General features: G+C 38.6%; 1 protein-coding gene across 1 annotated transcript in view; it reads left to right on the top strand.

Moving 5' to 3' along the window:
• The first annotated feature begins 2,560 nt into the window (after window positions 1–2,560).
• The window catches only part of LOC111570410 (vasoactive intestinal polypeptide receptor 1-like), a 53,705-nt gene continuing 39,692 nt past the window's right edge, over window positions 2,561–16,573 (top strand). Inside the window, exons 1-2 of the mRNA XM_023273160.3 lie at window positions 2,561–2,817; window positions 3,508–3,616. Of these exons, the coding sequence (XP_023128928.2) occupies window positions 2,758–2,817; window positions 3,508–3,616 (169 nt within the window). The 5' untranslated portion in view covers window positions 2,561–2,757. The remainder of the gene's footprint in view (window positions 2,818–3,507; window positions 3,617–16,573) is intronic.

Raw genomic sequence — 16,573 nt, forward strand, 5'->3', positions numbered from 1 at the left:
GAAGCAACATGGAAATATATTCCTTGTACAAAGGCCCCGATATGCTACCATATTAGTTCTTTTCAGAGATTCTAACAGCTGTTGTTCAAGCTCAGCTGCATTTTTCGGCCTTTTAAGCTATAAGATTAAAGTCTACTGTCCCTAAGGAAATTTGTCTTTGTACACTGCATCTGTTGTGAGAGAAACCACAAACATAAAACATAGTACATACATTTGTCATCCATATTAACACACACACAGCATATCTGCACACACTTGCATTGCCACTGACATAATACTGTACAATTCCCTCATACAACTGGACTTCATCTGGATTACTTTAGTACAGAATAAGATGTATAAATCATTAAAGAAAACAAAAAAAAAAACACTTACATAATTTGGCTAGCTTGTCAACAAGCCACTGCATGCTCAGTGTCCTCCTTGGGAAATTCAAAGGGAATCACTCTTTCATAACACAGCATAATTGTGTAAAGCATCTGAAGCACCTGTAGTCATACTCTAAATTCTGTATCATTATTCTGTTACTGACTCACACTGCAAAGACAAGGATAGTAAACAACTTTTTTCAAAAAAATCATTCCTCTCCAAAAAAATTCTCCTTATTATTTATTTTATTTCATCCTGCCTCTTTTTCCCAGCATTCATTCTTGCTCAGAGCGGCTCCATGGCCACATTTACCTTCCTGGGATCCTCCATCTCTTTGAATCATGTACAGCACCCTCTAATCTCATGTAACCTTGGGTTTGAAGGTAATTTCATTAAACACAAGCGAAATTGTAAATGTGCACCATCTGAGCACCTTTAAGCTGAAATCATTCAAGTCTTACAATGGGATTTAGGCTCCGGAGAACTCTATAGCACACAAGGCCTCAGGATTAGGAAGAAAATAATAATTGAAAGTCAGTAAATATAAAGCTCCAGACTCACCAGCTTCATCATTTACTTTTCTTATCCTTTTGTTAGTTTTAGCAGAAGGAAGAGACAGGAAGTAATAAAACAGGACCTAGCTGAAGGATCTGACAGAAAAATATTACAGTTAACCAAAGTTAAATTGCATCTAACAAATATGTATATTGCTTTTCTATTGTGCAGCAAATGATCACAGCTGTGATGTTTAAAACACCAAATATGTGGTATTTTAGCTTTAAAAAATACCTTGTTCAACTTTACTAAGAACAATCAATGCTTTTTCCAATTTAGAAATAAAAAGTATCACTTATCTGGATATATAAGAAAAACAATGTAAGAATGAAATGCTGTTTTATTCAATATTAATTAACTTGAAAAAATAAACACATAAATAGATAAGCATTCATAACCACTAAATAAATAAATATGTATATGCAATAAAATCTGAAATGAATGATTTGAAATAAAATAATGACCCTGGAAATAAATAAAAAATTTTCTTTTCAAAATAAAAACCTTATGTTTATTGATATACTCAATGTTTTATTTAGTTATTTCAGGATTGATTTTATAGCCATATCTATTTCATTCATTTATTTATATAATATTGAATGAGATATTATTCCATTCCATATTAAATCTTTAATCATTATGACAGTAAATGGAATATCTTTAAGTTGTGGAAAATACAAGACAATGGATGACATCATCTTGGGCTTTGTATTGTGTATTAGAATTACAGTCTGTAGGTAAAATATATTAGATTAACTTGAAAAAGCTCTGGATTGTGGCGACACAACTTGCTACTGTCAAATTAAACTGGCAGGAATTCTATGCAATTCTACAATTCTTCTGCATTTTATTTTTGCAACCTGATGCACATTTTGAGCTTGTATAGGTCAACTGACAGATTGATTGATTGATTGATTAGTTGTCAGCTACTAAATGTATCATGAACTATTTTGATAATTGATTGGTTGGTTTGAATACTCCTTTAAGAGACGGAAAAGTCAATTTCTCTGATTCCAGCTTGTTAAATTTGAAAAGGAAGGAAGGAAGGACATTGAATATCCTTGGGCTGTGTATAAAACATTACTATTTCATACATCAACTTACTCTCCATAAATCGAGACAGTAACCAGCCACGGGAAAAAAAACATTAGTTGCAGCCCTGTTGTGTAGCATGAAAATATGTGATTTTACTTGGAAAAAGCTCTCAACAGTGGTGTTGCTACTTTTGACTTGGGTGCTAATCCACTCTTGGCATACAGACACCACTTAATAATGAACAATCTATTGTATAATATTCTCTGTTAATAATTAATGGATCTCCCCCTGAGCTTGTGTACAAACACAGGGTCTGTTTGAGACATATAGCTACACTGTCTGCCTCTTACAGCCATTTACCTTTACAAAATACCTAATGTGACTTAAAATGAGGCCAGCGGCTTTGTTTTACCACGCCTCCCCACTGCCACGTTTCTGAATGGAGATGTTCATTGTAGTGATTTTGCTCTGCAAGCGGAGAGAGAGAGAGAGAGAGAGAGAGAGAGAGAGAGAGAGAGAGAGAGAGAGAGAGAGAGAGAGAGAGAGAGAGAGAGAGAGAGAGAGAGAGGAGGACAAAGAGAGACAGTAACAGAGAGTGAGGGCGCAGATGTGCGACAGCAGCAGTTCTTGTCTCCTCAAGTTTGCAGCTCGCAGGGTGAAGCAGTGATTCGTCTATTTTAGAGTGACAGAGTGTATTTTCATACCGAGACTGTACAGAAGTCATTCTTAAAGAGGCGCAGAGCAACAAATAAACCTGGATTTTGCCTTTGAGGGATATAAAGAAGACAGATAAAAGAAATGTGTTGTAAAGGATTTATACTCGTCATCTTTTGTCTCCAGCTATGGCCTAGACCTTTGGTGAGTGGCATTTTCATTATTTTATTTATGCAGCATTTTCCCCTCCTATCTGAGCCAAAACACTTGTTTAAAAAAACTGATTAAAAGCGGCTCAAAGTGCGTCAAAAGTTGCTGGCTTAATTGTGCCCCAATGGCATCTTTATTCTAACCCTGTTACCTTTATTGTCTTTCTCTATCTCTTCGGGGATTATGTGCACTTTGACAGCGAATGTCCTCATTAAGCTGCTAATTAACGGGTATAAAGGCTTTTGACCTGCTTCCACATGCGCCCTGGTAACAATTAAAGCCACAAATCAGCAGGAAAACACGGAGAAGAAATCAATAAAGGGGAGCTTACTGGTTGACTCATAGGTTTACGCACGGATTTTTAGAAAAAGGAAGTTGGTGAAAATGACCTAAATTCTTCAGTTTTAATTAAATGTCTGTCACGAATTAACTTCGTAATGATCAGGGAAATTCAAACGTATGTTCTTCCATTTCCTGAAAGCAGTTATCTGACCTTTACGCACGCCTGTTGTGTTGATGGTGTTTGTTTAATTTGCCATCGCCACTGCCTGCGCGCTGATCACAACTCCTCCAAGCTACAGGCGATGATAGCGACGGATTGTGCTGCATATGTCTGCTTTACCGTAGATAGAAGTAGACTTAGTTGTGTCGGGTTTTTTTTTTTTTTTTTTTTTTCTTTTTCAGGGTGAAGCAATTCATCCGGACTGCGCCATCATCTCCCAGCACCTGAGGGCTCGGGAGATTTGTAGCCAGACGAGGAGGAGCGAGGCGCAAAACCAGACAGACCACAGCGGTGGGTTGATGTGTGATGCTGCAAACACAAACCTTGATAAATAACCGAGAAAACTTGCTGAGCTGCGAGAGGATTTTAATAGACGTGAATGTGGGCTAAACTAAATGAAATGAGTTTGGAGATGAGCTGGGGAGTAAAATACGGAACAGAACCGTTTATAAACAACCACGGGGGAAGTGATGGAGATGAAAGTTTGTGCAGCGGTTTTGTCTGCTTTGTGTGCGTGATATTTGCAGCTTTGTGAGATTGTTTTCAGCTGGGTGGTGTTATTCACGTGATGACCCTGTGATGGCTTGCAGGAGACATTACACTCACTCTCTGGTCATTTATTAAACCCCTGAAAACTCATCTCTGTGTATCAGAGTTACAAACACTAATGTTCAAAAGTTTGGGGTCACTTAGAATTGCCCTTATTTTTGAGAGAAAATGATTGCCTGGGTGACCCAAAACTTTTGAACAGTAGTGTATTTAGATTTTTTTCCCCCCATGAAATGAATCCCTTAGAATAGCTGAAGTGTAACATTGTGCATATATGTGAAGTCTGCGTCTTGCTGCAGCTCAGCACATCAGTTCAGCTGCAGCTCTGCTCAAACAGTGTAAAGCTGCTCTATGCTACACAGTTTTAGTGAATAAGCCATAAATACTTGAACCAGAAATTGCTTCTTCAGAAGAATATTGATATGGATAGCCGCTCCCTGCAGGTTGGTTCCTCAGTATTGTACAAAGGTGCCTCTAGAAATTTTTCCACTGGAGTAGCAAGATAGGGCCACTGAAAATCTTTGAGGAATTCCCAAAATTCTGTTCATGTGTGATGATAATTTATCTAGATAATAGCAACTTATGTTACCATTAAATGTGTTTTCATTGTTGCTTGGCTGCCTGTTGATGTATTTTCTTAGTAAAGAGAGGTCACATTCTGCAATGCATCCATACGTACAATAATGTCACTGCTGCACATATTATAGGTTTCACTGCATTGACCTTGAATTTATTTTGCAAGAGGATAGAGCTGCAGCTATAAAGGATGAGTTTATTATCAATTATTTGTCAAATAGCCAGTTAATTGGTTAAATATAAGATGGAAAAATATCTGTTACAATTACCCAGAGAAGGAGGGTCAAACATACGGCCCTGTGACTACAAGTTTTGTAGATACACTGTGATCTGTAAGTTGTACTGTGTAAATGACAAACCGAGGCACAATGTTGTTGAAATTGCACTTATTTTTCTTCAGAAATTTCAGGTGTTATAACATAATGTTTTGTAAGACAGTAGTTCATTAAATGTGAACATTTTCAGAATGTACTTCTTTGCACTAAAACAATTAGAATTGTCGTTATTTATAGGTTATTATGCTGTGATTTTACTGGTCCGACCCACTTGACATCAATCCGACCTGTATGTGGCCCCTGAACTAAAATGAGTTTGACACCCTTGCCCTAGAGGTTAGAATGGTATCTTCAAATGACCTGTTTTGCTCAGGCAACTATAGCGATCATCCAGCGAGGTATTTGGAGCCAGTATTGACACTGATTGTGAGTAATGGAGGAAACCAATGACTGATATTTGGAAGTGATACGCATTTGCAGTAAAAAGAAAAAAAAGTCAAAATCGAAAATAGCACAAACTCCAACACAACATTTAATTGAAATGTCTTTGTTCATTCATATTTTTTCAGATGTTTAATTATAAGACAAGATGTCAGCACTGATCCTTCAGTGCTGATAGGCTATTACTTGTGACGTACAACTAATCAGACGTTTCTCAAGACCACAGATTGACTCCAGACAGCATGAAGCAGCTGCTTTGGAGCCAAAGTAATGATGCCACTTATTAAAATATGCTAAATAGGCTCCAGCTACCCCACGACCCTAATGAGGATTAAGCAGTGTATAGATAATGGATGGATGGATGGATAATATTGGATCCAATAATCAGCATCGAATCCTGCAAGCAAAAATCCCCAAATATTCAGTTAAATACTATGAAGGCAAAGAATGATGGCAAATGAAAAATATCTGTTAAAAATGAACAGACTATCAAAATAGTTGCAGATTAATTTTCTATCATCAGACTAATCAACTTATCCCAGAAAGGTTTAGAGGAAAGCCTCTTGAAAAGCTTAATCAGCTAACCATCAAACCTTGACAAGGAGCTTTCTTTTTTTTTTTTTTTTTAAAAAAAGAAGACAAAAACAACACTCTGACTCTTTAGCTACATACATTAGATGTTCATCTAAGTTTTCATAGCAGTCAGTAAAAGGCGAGTGTGCAGTGCATATGTACTGGAGGTGGGCCAGTGGGTGAGAGAAAATTAGCAACAGAAAGGACCTAATGCATGAAAGGCGCTAAAAATTAACATTAATATGCAAATATGGTTTGTCGTCATAATTAGTTTAACACATTTTGAGAGGAGGGAGAACTTTCATATGAGATAAGATAAAGATCAATGATCCCACATTGGGAAGTCACACTGACAGAGGAAACTGGAGCACAAAAACAACAGATACAAAATAAAAAATACTAGGACATATATAGTGCAAGAATTTACTGAATACAGTGAGAGCACAGCAAATAAAAATAAAAATTAATGATCATAGCAATCACTTTAAAAATTTATAAAAAATTTCTCTGAACAGATTGACAGTTTCAGTAGTGTAAAAACTGAGTACATTTACTAAAATTCTGACTGTACTTACAATTTGGAGAGACATTTTATGGTCTTTTACACTTCTGATTTAGTACTCTACAGTCGGAAAATGTAAACTTTTTATACCACTACAATAATTCATCTGCTAATACAGTCTACTTCAACATGAAGATGGATCCACTGATAAACAAGAAAAACACTCAGAGAGCACAGTACTCTGCCAAGGCTGCTCAGTCACTATATCATTTCCAACAACTTAAATCTTGAAAAAAATTGTGGCAGAAATCCTGGCATCGTAGAATGTGGCCATTTATTATAGATGTACCTACTAACAAAATGACCTTGAGCTGAGTACAGGCATGTGTTATGCATGTGTACGTTATATACAGCTACCGAATCGCGTGACCTAAATATGCAGCGGACGGCAGGAATTGATGGGACTTGGAAACACCCTTACAATTTAGTCAATTGTTCCTTGTATGATTTTCAACCGATAAGTCCTGATAAATCCACAGCAGTTGATTTGTAGTAGGCTCGCAGTTATGTGATCGCTTGTGTTCACTTGTAGTTATAGTTACAGTGACGCCATGCCGCTGTCTCGCAATGATACAGAAATCTTTAACAAATCCATGGATCCAGACTATAAGCCACATCACTGCCAAAATCTAATCACTTGGTCCTTGTGTCATATCTGACCTTCCCTGAAAACTTCATCCAAATCCATTAGTCCGTTTTTGAGTAATGTTGCTAACAGACAGACAGACAGACAGACAAACCAATCGTCACATAACTCCGCCTAGGCTCCATCTTCTTGGCAGAGTAAATAAGTTTTAGATTAAACTGCATGCAAAACAGTTAATTTTGTAACTGATTTATCAACTGCAACATTAAAACTTTAATAAATAATTATCCAATAATACAATGTCATGGATTATTCATCATGATGAGTACTTTTACTTTGGACACTAGATTTTATGACCAATAAAATAATATCAAAAATAATGAATAATAATAATGTTATTTCTACTTTTACTCAAGTAAATGATCAGTGTTTGCCTTGTGTCATCTCAAAATTGAAGTCAGTGTAACAGCAGAACAGGCTTTTGACTTGAAATTTCACTTTACCTGACAGAGTGCAGAGAATGACTGAAATGTGTGTTTTTACACCCTGTTGTCTCCATCATTCTAACCTTATAGTGACACCTGTTCTTCCACCTGCTTGTTCTTACACTGACTCCCTGCCTTCAGAATAAACTGATGAACCTGGTGTCTCCTCAGAACAAGCAGTTCATCAGAAATTGCGGCAGAACACCAATATCCAGGCAGCTCCCTTCTGTGAGAGTGATGAACTTTACCATTTTTAGACTAATTGGATCTGAATTAATGGCGACACGACACAACACTTTGGTGCAAAGTTGTCATCTGCTGCTCATTATGCAGATAAATGTCTGTTGATGAATTTTACCGTTGAAATCGATGTGTTTCTGTGTCTGGCCATGTGATGCCGACTGTGCAGGTGGCATGTAGTTATCCAGAGCTAAAATTTCAACTTTGTGAAATAAGAAAGGCCATCAGTCACTGACTGCTGGTGGTAATGGACGTAAGCAGACGATCTATAGTGGATCAAAATGTATTACTGTTGACTAAGAATGACAAAAAACATATGTTTGATTCAGTAAAAGTCTGCAGCTAACAAGTATTTTTTTTTATAAACAATTAACCTAATAATTTTTTCTTTGATTAACTGATTAGCACAAAATGTAAAGACATTTTCTTTTTAGAAAAATTGTCTTTGAGAGCCCATGGTGACTATTATGGCTACAGGTAATTGTGTGCTCTCTTGTGGATTCCTTTTGGGCCTTTGTGTGGGGAGATGGCATGTGTGGGTCCAGCTGTGGCTGGTTTCATAGCCTCTCCGGAACCTAGCTGCTAGTCATCTCAACTGATGAGTCCGGAGGAGAAGACATGCGCTCCAGTCCTGTTCTCCCTGCCTCCCGACCTGTCTGATTGGGCCACCACCCAGTTCCCTCCGCCTTCAGCCAACCAAGCGCAGCCATCAACACACCTGAACCTAAACTCTCAGTCGTGGCGGCTGGGGTTTCATGGCTTTAAGTAGTTTAAATGCTCTTTGTTTCTACCCATTGAAGAATAAATTATATCTAGGGATGTAGTAGTTGCAGTTGTAAAGCTGTTTGAAAGCGGTGCAATATATTACATATTCAGTCCGAAAGCAACTATATCTATTCTCCCATTAAAAGAACACCTGCATGCGTAACAATTTTTTATTCCATTAGACAATAAAATACCATTTAGAGGCCAGCTGAATGTGAAATAAATGAAGACATCATCCAGTTCCTCTATCAGTGGTGCTCTAGTACCACTTATTCGTGTCTGAAGTCCTTCAACACATCACTGTTAATCCTAATTAAGGGGACATTCAAGTGCATGACTGTATAGTTTCCACTAGAGCCATCCATTCATCAAAGTCTAAAGAATAGTTTCCTGTACAGTGAGGGGAGAAAACCTTTTTGATCTGTAATAAAATGTTTGAAGTGAGTCATCAACCTTTTCACATGCCAGTTAATTGCAAACTCTGTTAGATGAACCAGGGAATAAAACAATGCAGTTGTCCCAAAGTAATTATTCAGAATTCCCCCTGCAATTGAACACAAAGACATCAGTCTCCGTGAAACAGTGTAACTTTCCACAATTCCTGTTTTTTGCTGTTCTTGCTCTGGCTTTTGTTACGTGGATGAATGAGGACAAAGGCTTCTCTAAACATAGATCATGTAATTGTGCCTCTTTCTTTGCCTCCTCTAATCTCACACTACAAATGAAATCTTTTCATGATCAGCACATCACAGTTGTCACATCTCCCTCAGTGTCTGTGTGACTCAAATCCAAAGATCTAAGTTTAAAGATCTAGAAGTGGGAACTCCCTTTTGGGATTATTATTCCACCACTTGACAAGCAGTGAAAGTTTAATTTGAACTTGAAAGCAACTAATCCGTGAGGGCAATCCAACGAACAGCTTGAGGTGAGCAACCTGCATACTGTTAACTTTGGTTTAGATACAGTGACAAGAATTTGATCGGTCCATGAGGCCTGCAGAAATAGTAGAAAACAAGATGAAGCATCTACATCCATGCTAACAGGCTTAGTGTGAGCAGTCCATTGAAATAAACTGGACAGGTGAACCTAATATATGGACAACTGAGCATAAATCCACTGTTAATTGTGAGCTGTGGCTTATAGTGTAGCTATGGTGGCTTAACTTGAAGACAGGATGAAAAGCCAACCATCACAGAGAGCCAGGAAATACAATATCATCTCTACCAATCAAGAGAGCTTGAAAGACAAATTCAGCCCCTGCTATCATCCTTGCATGAGGCATAGAGTGGATATAAAAGATGGCTGTAGCAACGTAATGACCTCCCTCACTGATGTGGGGATTACTGTTTTCTGTCCTCAGGTCTGCCCTCTTACTTTTTTGAAACCAGATGTAACGGCTAATTCTGACTGAGAACTCAGACTGATACTGTAAAGACTTTTCAATCACAAGATAGCCAAGATATAAAACATACTCTGCTATGGTATTATTTTGCTGTAAATGGGAGCATAATTTACAAAATGAGCATCATGTTGTATTAAAGCAGACTTGAAAGTGGCAACTGAGACCATAAACTCAGTAGGAAAAAGTTTGCTGAGGTAACGAGTCAAGTGAGAAAAAGGGTCACTTTCACATAGACTATACAATCTGACTTCTTCTTGCAACCAGAAGTGTCTCCCCCCTGCCTGCTTTTAGAAATGCTGTTTTCACACTTAGACGGCATGGCAGAGGTGTGAAAACCTAATTAGCATCTGGCCTGCCTGAACAGCATCACTTGGGACATCCATTGGATGAAACGAGACATGAAAACAAACAAAAAAAACTGTCATGATTGCTTGACAGCTCTTTTCACTGGACTGGGACATCACTCCCAGTTACTGGCCAGGAGATTGGACATCAGATCGGGCTTAAAATATCTCATTGCTGGTGCTGGGTCATACTTACTTGGCGTCATTCTATCAGACAGTTGTCCACTTTGAAGATGTATGCGATGTGAAGCTGTGCTCTTCACATCAGCCTCAAGCCTTGCCTGTAGGGCAGCACACAGGTTGGCAAGCTCCTGGCTACGGAAGGATGGAAGCCGCTGCCTTCATGCTCCCATCCTCCTCATCTGACATCATGTCAGTGGTGATGTCCCTCCATAAGTACTGCCTTCCTTGCATCCAGCAGCTGTGAACACAATCAGCACACAAAATCCATTTACAAAAATACATTTACTAATGTAACAGAAAAATAATGTCATAGGGACCAGCAATTGTATTCTAACCACATCTTATATAAAACACAATAGTCATTCCATAAGTGGGGGACATTTGGGCTTCAACATTTTTGAAAAATAAACCTTCTCTTTTACAATTTGCTGCTTCATATTCATCAATAATAGTTAATAAACTGTCAAAGGCTTGATTGGCTCAGCTTACACATCAATGGTAGTATTTTTCTTCCATGTTTTATTTGTTGTTTGCTAACCCCAGTCTAATCACAGTAGCAGGGTTGCTAATCCATGCAAATGTTAGCTTTTTCTCAGGAGTAGAAGTTAGATATTTAGCTAGCTGTTACTGCTGACCAAGAGGACAAACTTACTGAAAAAAGTAAAGAAAAAAGTCAAAAGAATTTGTCTTTTCCTGGTAATACGCATGAGAGGGTGGCATGAGGTAGAGTGAGACATTCAATGAAGGCTGACAATGTTATAAAAATATGAAAAATAGAAGAGTGGATATACCTTTGCTTTACCCATTTTTTTGAAAGTTTGAAATAATAAAGAGCATTTAATCATAATGTTATTCTAATTTTATAACGGTATCATGATATGCACATTGAAAACTGTAACTACAGTTGACCGTTTTGCAATTTCGTGCAAACATGTAACTGTTAAGGTTTTCTTTGAGGCTCAGGCGCAGGAAAAGAGAAGGAGACAAACGGGTGCTAACACAATGATTTACTACAAAAACAAAAGGTGACAGGGACTACAATTCCCTATGGTCTTGCATCCGGAAAAGGAAACAGATATAGTAACTAAACTCAAAGAACTACAGTGTCCCTAATGGCGGGCGGTACAAACTACAAGTCACAACAACACAAGGAACTGACCCACGCCAGGCACAACCTGGGCAGGAGAGTTAAGAACTATAACAGCCAATGCCGAAGATCAGTTGAGCAACTAAGCACATAGAAAACTAAAGTATAACTTGAAGCTAGGCGCAACTATGATCACAAAATACTGAGGATGAACTATAACTAAGGAGCCACTAAGTTTTACTAAAACAAAGATTGAACTCGAAGCTGGGAAGCAATTAAGCTTACTGGAAACGAAGTTCCCAATCATTATACTGTAAACCAGATCTACTAATAAGAGTACCGGGTGAACCCTTCACCACCTAACAGGTACCACAAACAATACCAACCTATGACAAACGTAATTCTAAAAGTCTAGGAACTGCTCGTGTTGGGGCCGTACTGTCGGCTTGGGTGCTAATGTGCTGGGGGCAGGAGCTGGTGGTCTCAGCAGTGACAGCAGGTGGGGATCGGACGGAGGACTGAAGAGTGATGGAGATGATCCAGAAGACAGCTTGGAACACAGAGGTCTTGATGAGTCCAATAGGGCAAGATGGTTCGATCACCAGAGCAGGTGGGGTCCAAACTGAAAAGAGCAAAAGGCAGAATTACTTAAAGAATAAATACTACGAGCTTGGCCAGAGTGAACGAGTAACAGACTAACTATGAGCATTCACGATCCGGCGTCGAACTGATGACTGGAGTCCAAATATTTGGTGTAGAGGTAGATGACAGATTGGTCCTGGCACACCTGTTCCTGCTTCTGGTGATGCCCAGGATTGCTCACACCTGCCGCCGCTGCCACAGCACACAATACCTAAAAAGGAAAACAAACAAGAGGAGGGAGGAGCCCTAGCCGGAGCCTGCCGAGGCAGGCCTGACAGTAACATATTTGAATGTAACTTACTCTATAGACGGATCTAGAGCAGATAGGTCAGCATATGCATATGCTAGGTGGTGTGCAAACACCAACAGTTTTGAGGAACCCATCCTTGACCCTCTGACAGAACCACGACCAACCATTATAAAGCAGTTCATAGCCATTAATGTGATGTCAAAGAGTATGGATTTTAGACATGTCATTGCAGGAATTTCCTGGCTTCATCCCCATCCAGACAGACATTTTTATGGAAAGCCAGTAGAAGTTTGGAACTTGAAGGGAACAGATACCTGATACCCATCATCATTTCTCCCTGTTGAGGGCATTGCTGGAAGATGTGTGGTAAACACATCAACTGTACAGTTAAGTCACATAAGAGAAAAAATGACTGTAGTCGTGCTGCTCTGCATGGTGTTTGAGATTTAGGGTACTGAAAGTTGTTCTATGGTGCCCCCCTCCCTCAGCACCACAGAATGTGGCCATTTAAAATAGATGTACCCACAAACTAAATGACCTTGCGCTAAGCACAGGCGTGTGCTATGCATCTATACGTTATGTACGGATACCGAGTCATGTGAACTAAATATGTAGCGAGTGGCAGAAATTGATGGAACTCGGAACTCTCCTCTCTGCTGCGGGGTTACATCCACACTAATCCAGAAATAATCACCCCCCCAAAAACACAATGCTCTCCAAACTGCTTGCTGTCAAGTGCATGTTGTCATGAGGGGAAGAAATCCATTGTAAGACCATTAATGCTGGCAGTGAAGTGCAGTGTGGAAAAAAAGGATGTGGTTACAAGCTTGCAGTTAACAATCTGCTGTGGTTTAGCTGGAAGAGAAATCTCTTAGCATCTTTATACTGGGACTAAATTGATATCAGGGATTAGGAGATTTTCCTCTCCAATGCTATGGTTATTTCACTGTAGTTAATGCCAGAATTGGATCTCTAAATTTTAGATTTTGTGAGAAGGAACAGGGAAAGGATCATCTTCAGGTTTACACTGATAGTTCTAATCCTAATAAAATCCTAATAAAGCAGAGACAATAGCTTCCAAATAGTAATGCAGTTTGATGGCAGAGATGGTGGCACGTTTGTGTGCTGAGCTGCAGCATTAATGGCACTGAAGAAGAGTAGAACTGACCTGATTTAATTACTGAAGTTCAAGTTGCCTTAAATATAAAAATAATCTGGCAGGTTGTAGGACTGAATTAAAATCACTTACTACAGCGTTGCAGCAGATGGATTCATTAAAAGTCAGAAAGCTCTTATTAGATACATTATTTGTCATATTCTGTGGCACATATCGAATGTTTCACAGACAGTGAAGCAGTCGAGGAATAGTGACCAGGATGAATAACTGGGAACCAGATGTGCTAAAATTGCCGCTTTTCTGGAGAGCTGATGCACACTGACAGTATGATTTAGGATAGTGGCATATCCTGACACACTGACAGCATGTGGGCTTACACAGAATACAGTGGGTGTGAGCGCTTTGATGTGCATCCAATACTGCCTGTACATTACCACTACCCAGATAGGGCTGGTACTTGATATTTTCTGGTACTTGATATGAGTTGCTTTCTGGTTGCTTTCTCTGGATGATGCAGAGAAAGAAGTAGAAAATGATGATATTTTATAATATAGCTGTTAGCAGTGTTACTGTTTCTATTTTGGTCCAGACTGAAACATCTCAACAGCTATTAGAGTTATTAGCATGAAATTTAGAACCAGTGTTGACTGCAACAAACTACATTAACTCAAATCCATATGTGCAGATTTGTGTTGCACATACCTCACCTCAGTAGGTTATTACTCCGCCAAGGAACGGCATGGTTCTGTGACGATTGCAGTATGTTTGTCTGTCTGTTAGTTTGTTAGCAACATTTCTCATAAATGGACAAACAGATTTGGATGAAATTTTCAGGGAAGGTCAGAAATGACACAAGGACCAAGTGATTAGATTTTGGCAGTGATGCGGCTTATGGTCTGGATCCACGGATTTGTTAAAGATTTCTGTATCATTGCGAGGTAGCAGCACGGCGTCACTGTAACTATGACTACAAGTGAACACTACATCAGCTGCCTGCTGACGATCACATGATTGTGATTCTACTACAAATCGACTGCTGTGGACTTATCAGGACTTATCCGTTGGAAATGATACATGGAGTAATTGATTAAATTATGGGGATGTTTCCAAGTCCCATCAGTTCCCGCTGCCCGCTACATATTTAGGTCCTGTGATTCGGTATCCGTACATAAGGTACACATGCAAAACACATGCCTGTGCTCAGTGCAAGGCCATTTTGTTTGTGGATACATCTATTTTAAGTGGCCACATTCTATAGTGCCATGATTTCTGCCACAATATTTTTTTAATGGTAAATGGTAATTTTTAATTTAATTTCTTCCGTCGGAAATGGTGCAACAACTGAGCAGCCTTGGTGGAACACTACGCTCTCTGAGTGCTTTTCTTGTTTATTCATTTGACCTTTTTACCAGGTAAAAATGTTTGAGAACCAGTTCTCATCTGCAAACAGTAAAAATGACAGTCATTCAGACAGAGGCCCCTTTTTCATGAATGTTCCTCACAGCCTCATGCTGAGATACCCCCCACAGTGCTGGACACACAATTTCTGTCATTTACACTAGACTAGACTAAGTAATGAATGCTGCATAATAATACAATAACAGACTAAATATAAACTAATGGCAACTTATCAAAATGTCCAAACTACCAACAGCCCAATTTTATTAAACAATGAAACTGAAAGCACAGGCAATGTAGGAAAATACTTAACTGAAGCTGAAGAAAAGTACACATTGTGACCTGTTGTTAGACCCTGATCGATCCTTTGCCATGTTAAGGATAATTTATAGTACAACCTAAAGTTACTCTGTGCATGATGCTGCAGAAATGAAATAAACTATGAAGCAAAGCCTTAAACAGCTAGGAACTAAACTGTTATTCTGTGTGAGACAGTTCAGCCATGTGATGTGAAGACATGTAGATCTACACAGTGTGGCCTGCCATCGGACCCTGATCTGCATTGATCCACTCTCCATGCTCTCTCTGTTATAATTCAGAATAAAGACAATTTAATGAAGTTACCAACACTGTTTTTCCATGTGCAAATGTGCGCAACTCCCCTCTCTCTTTGAAGACACTCATATGGATCCTACTGCAGTCTGATGCTGGAGATTATAAATTAGATTATAGCTTATAAAATATCATATAGTCCATTTTTCAACAATGAGGGCTGAGTTGCTTTTATTTGTTCTATTAAGCCAATAAGCATTGTCCTGGAACTGACTGACCTTAATTTAAAGGTGTAATGATTGTCAACTAATATACTTTTAAATTCAACAAATATCTCCTCACAGCTTGCTGGTTGCCTATTTTGTGTGCACACTGAAAAATAATCTGGTGTTTGTCACTGCAAATAAGAAGCAGACAAAGAGGCTCAAACCGATCTACACAAAACTGTTCTAGCATCCAGAGACTAAGTCTAAATATGCTAACTGGCAAAATATCCATCATTTGTCTCCAAAATCGCAGACTCTACCTTTAATGCAGTCTTTATTTATGTTATTGCCTGCAATGCCACCTGCTTTTCCTGATAAAATGTGGCCAAATGTCAGCAGCTATTAAGGTTCCCAAAGAGCCAAGTTTTTGTCTTTACTAAAATATCATGTGGTGTGAAAATATATATACACTACAGGCCAAAGGTTTGGAAGAACCTTCAAGTTTCTGTTCACAATGCTTTTCTTAAAAGCCAGTATGAATTCTATGGATTTTGGGATGTATTTACTGTCATGATCAGACTTTGCTTCCATTGATATGCACCATTTTCCTCAATTTACCGTTAAGTATTCATTGATGTTACAGGACAATTGCTGAAGAAATGTTCACAAAAGAAAAGAAGGGCCTAGTTTTAGAGTTGAGAAGATTTGCAAGAGTCGCAGCTTCAGTGCAAAAATAAAAATGAAACCACAGTTTGCATTATTTACTTTAGCTCTGTGGCTTTTGAGAGTTTACATACAAAAATCCTAATAAATCTCATCTGTGTCCTTATCTATGCAACTACCAATGAAATGGCCAGAAAGAAACAGCTGAGTAAAGACACAAGAGTACAGATACAAATACCTGATAGTTATGGTAAAAATGTATTCTAATGAATGACTCTTTGTATAATAATCATATTTATTTTGTTGTAAAGTATTCCAATTAAACTATGATCTGTTTTGGAACAAATTGGAT

This window comes from Amphiprion ocellaris, chromosome 10 (assembly GCF_022539595.1).
Source record: "Amphiprion ocellaris isolate individual 3 ecotype Okinawa chromosome 10, ASM2253959v1, whole genome shotgun sequence".
NCBI classification, from domain to species: domain Eukaryota; kingdom Metazoa; phylum Chordata; class Actinopteri; family Pomacentridae; genus Amphiprion; species Amphiprion ocellaris.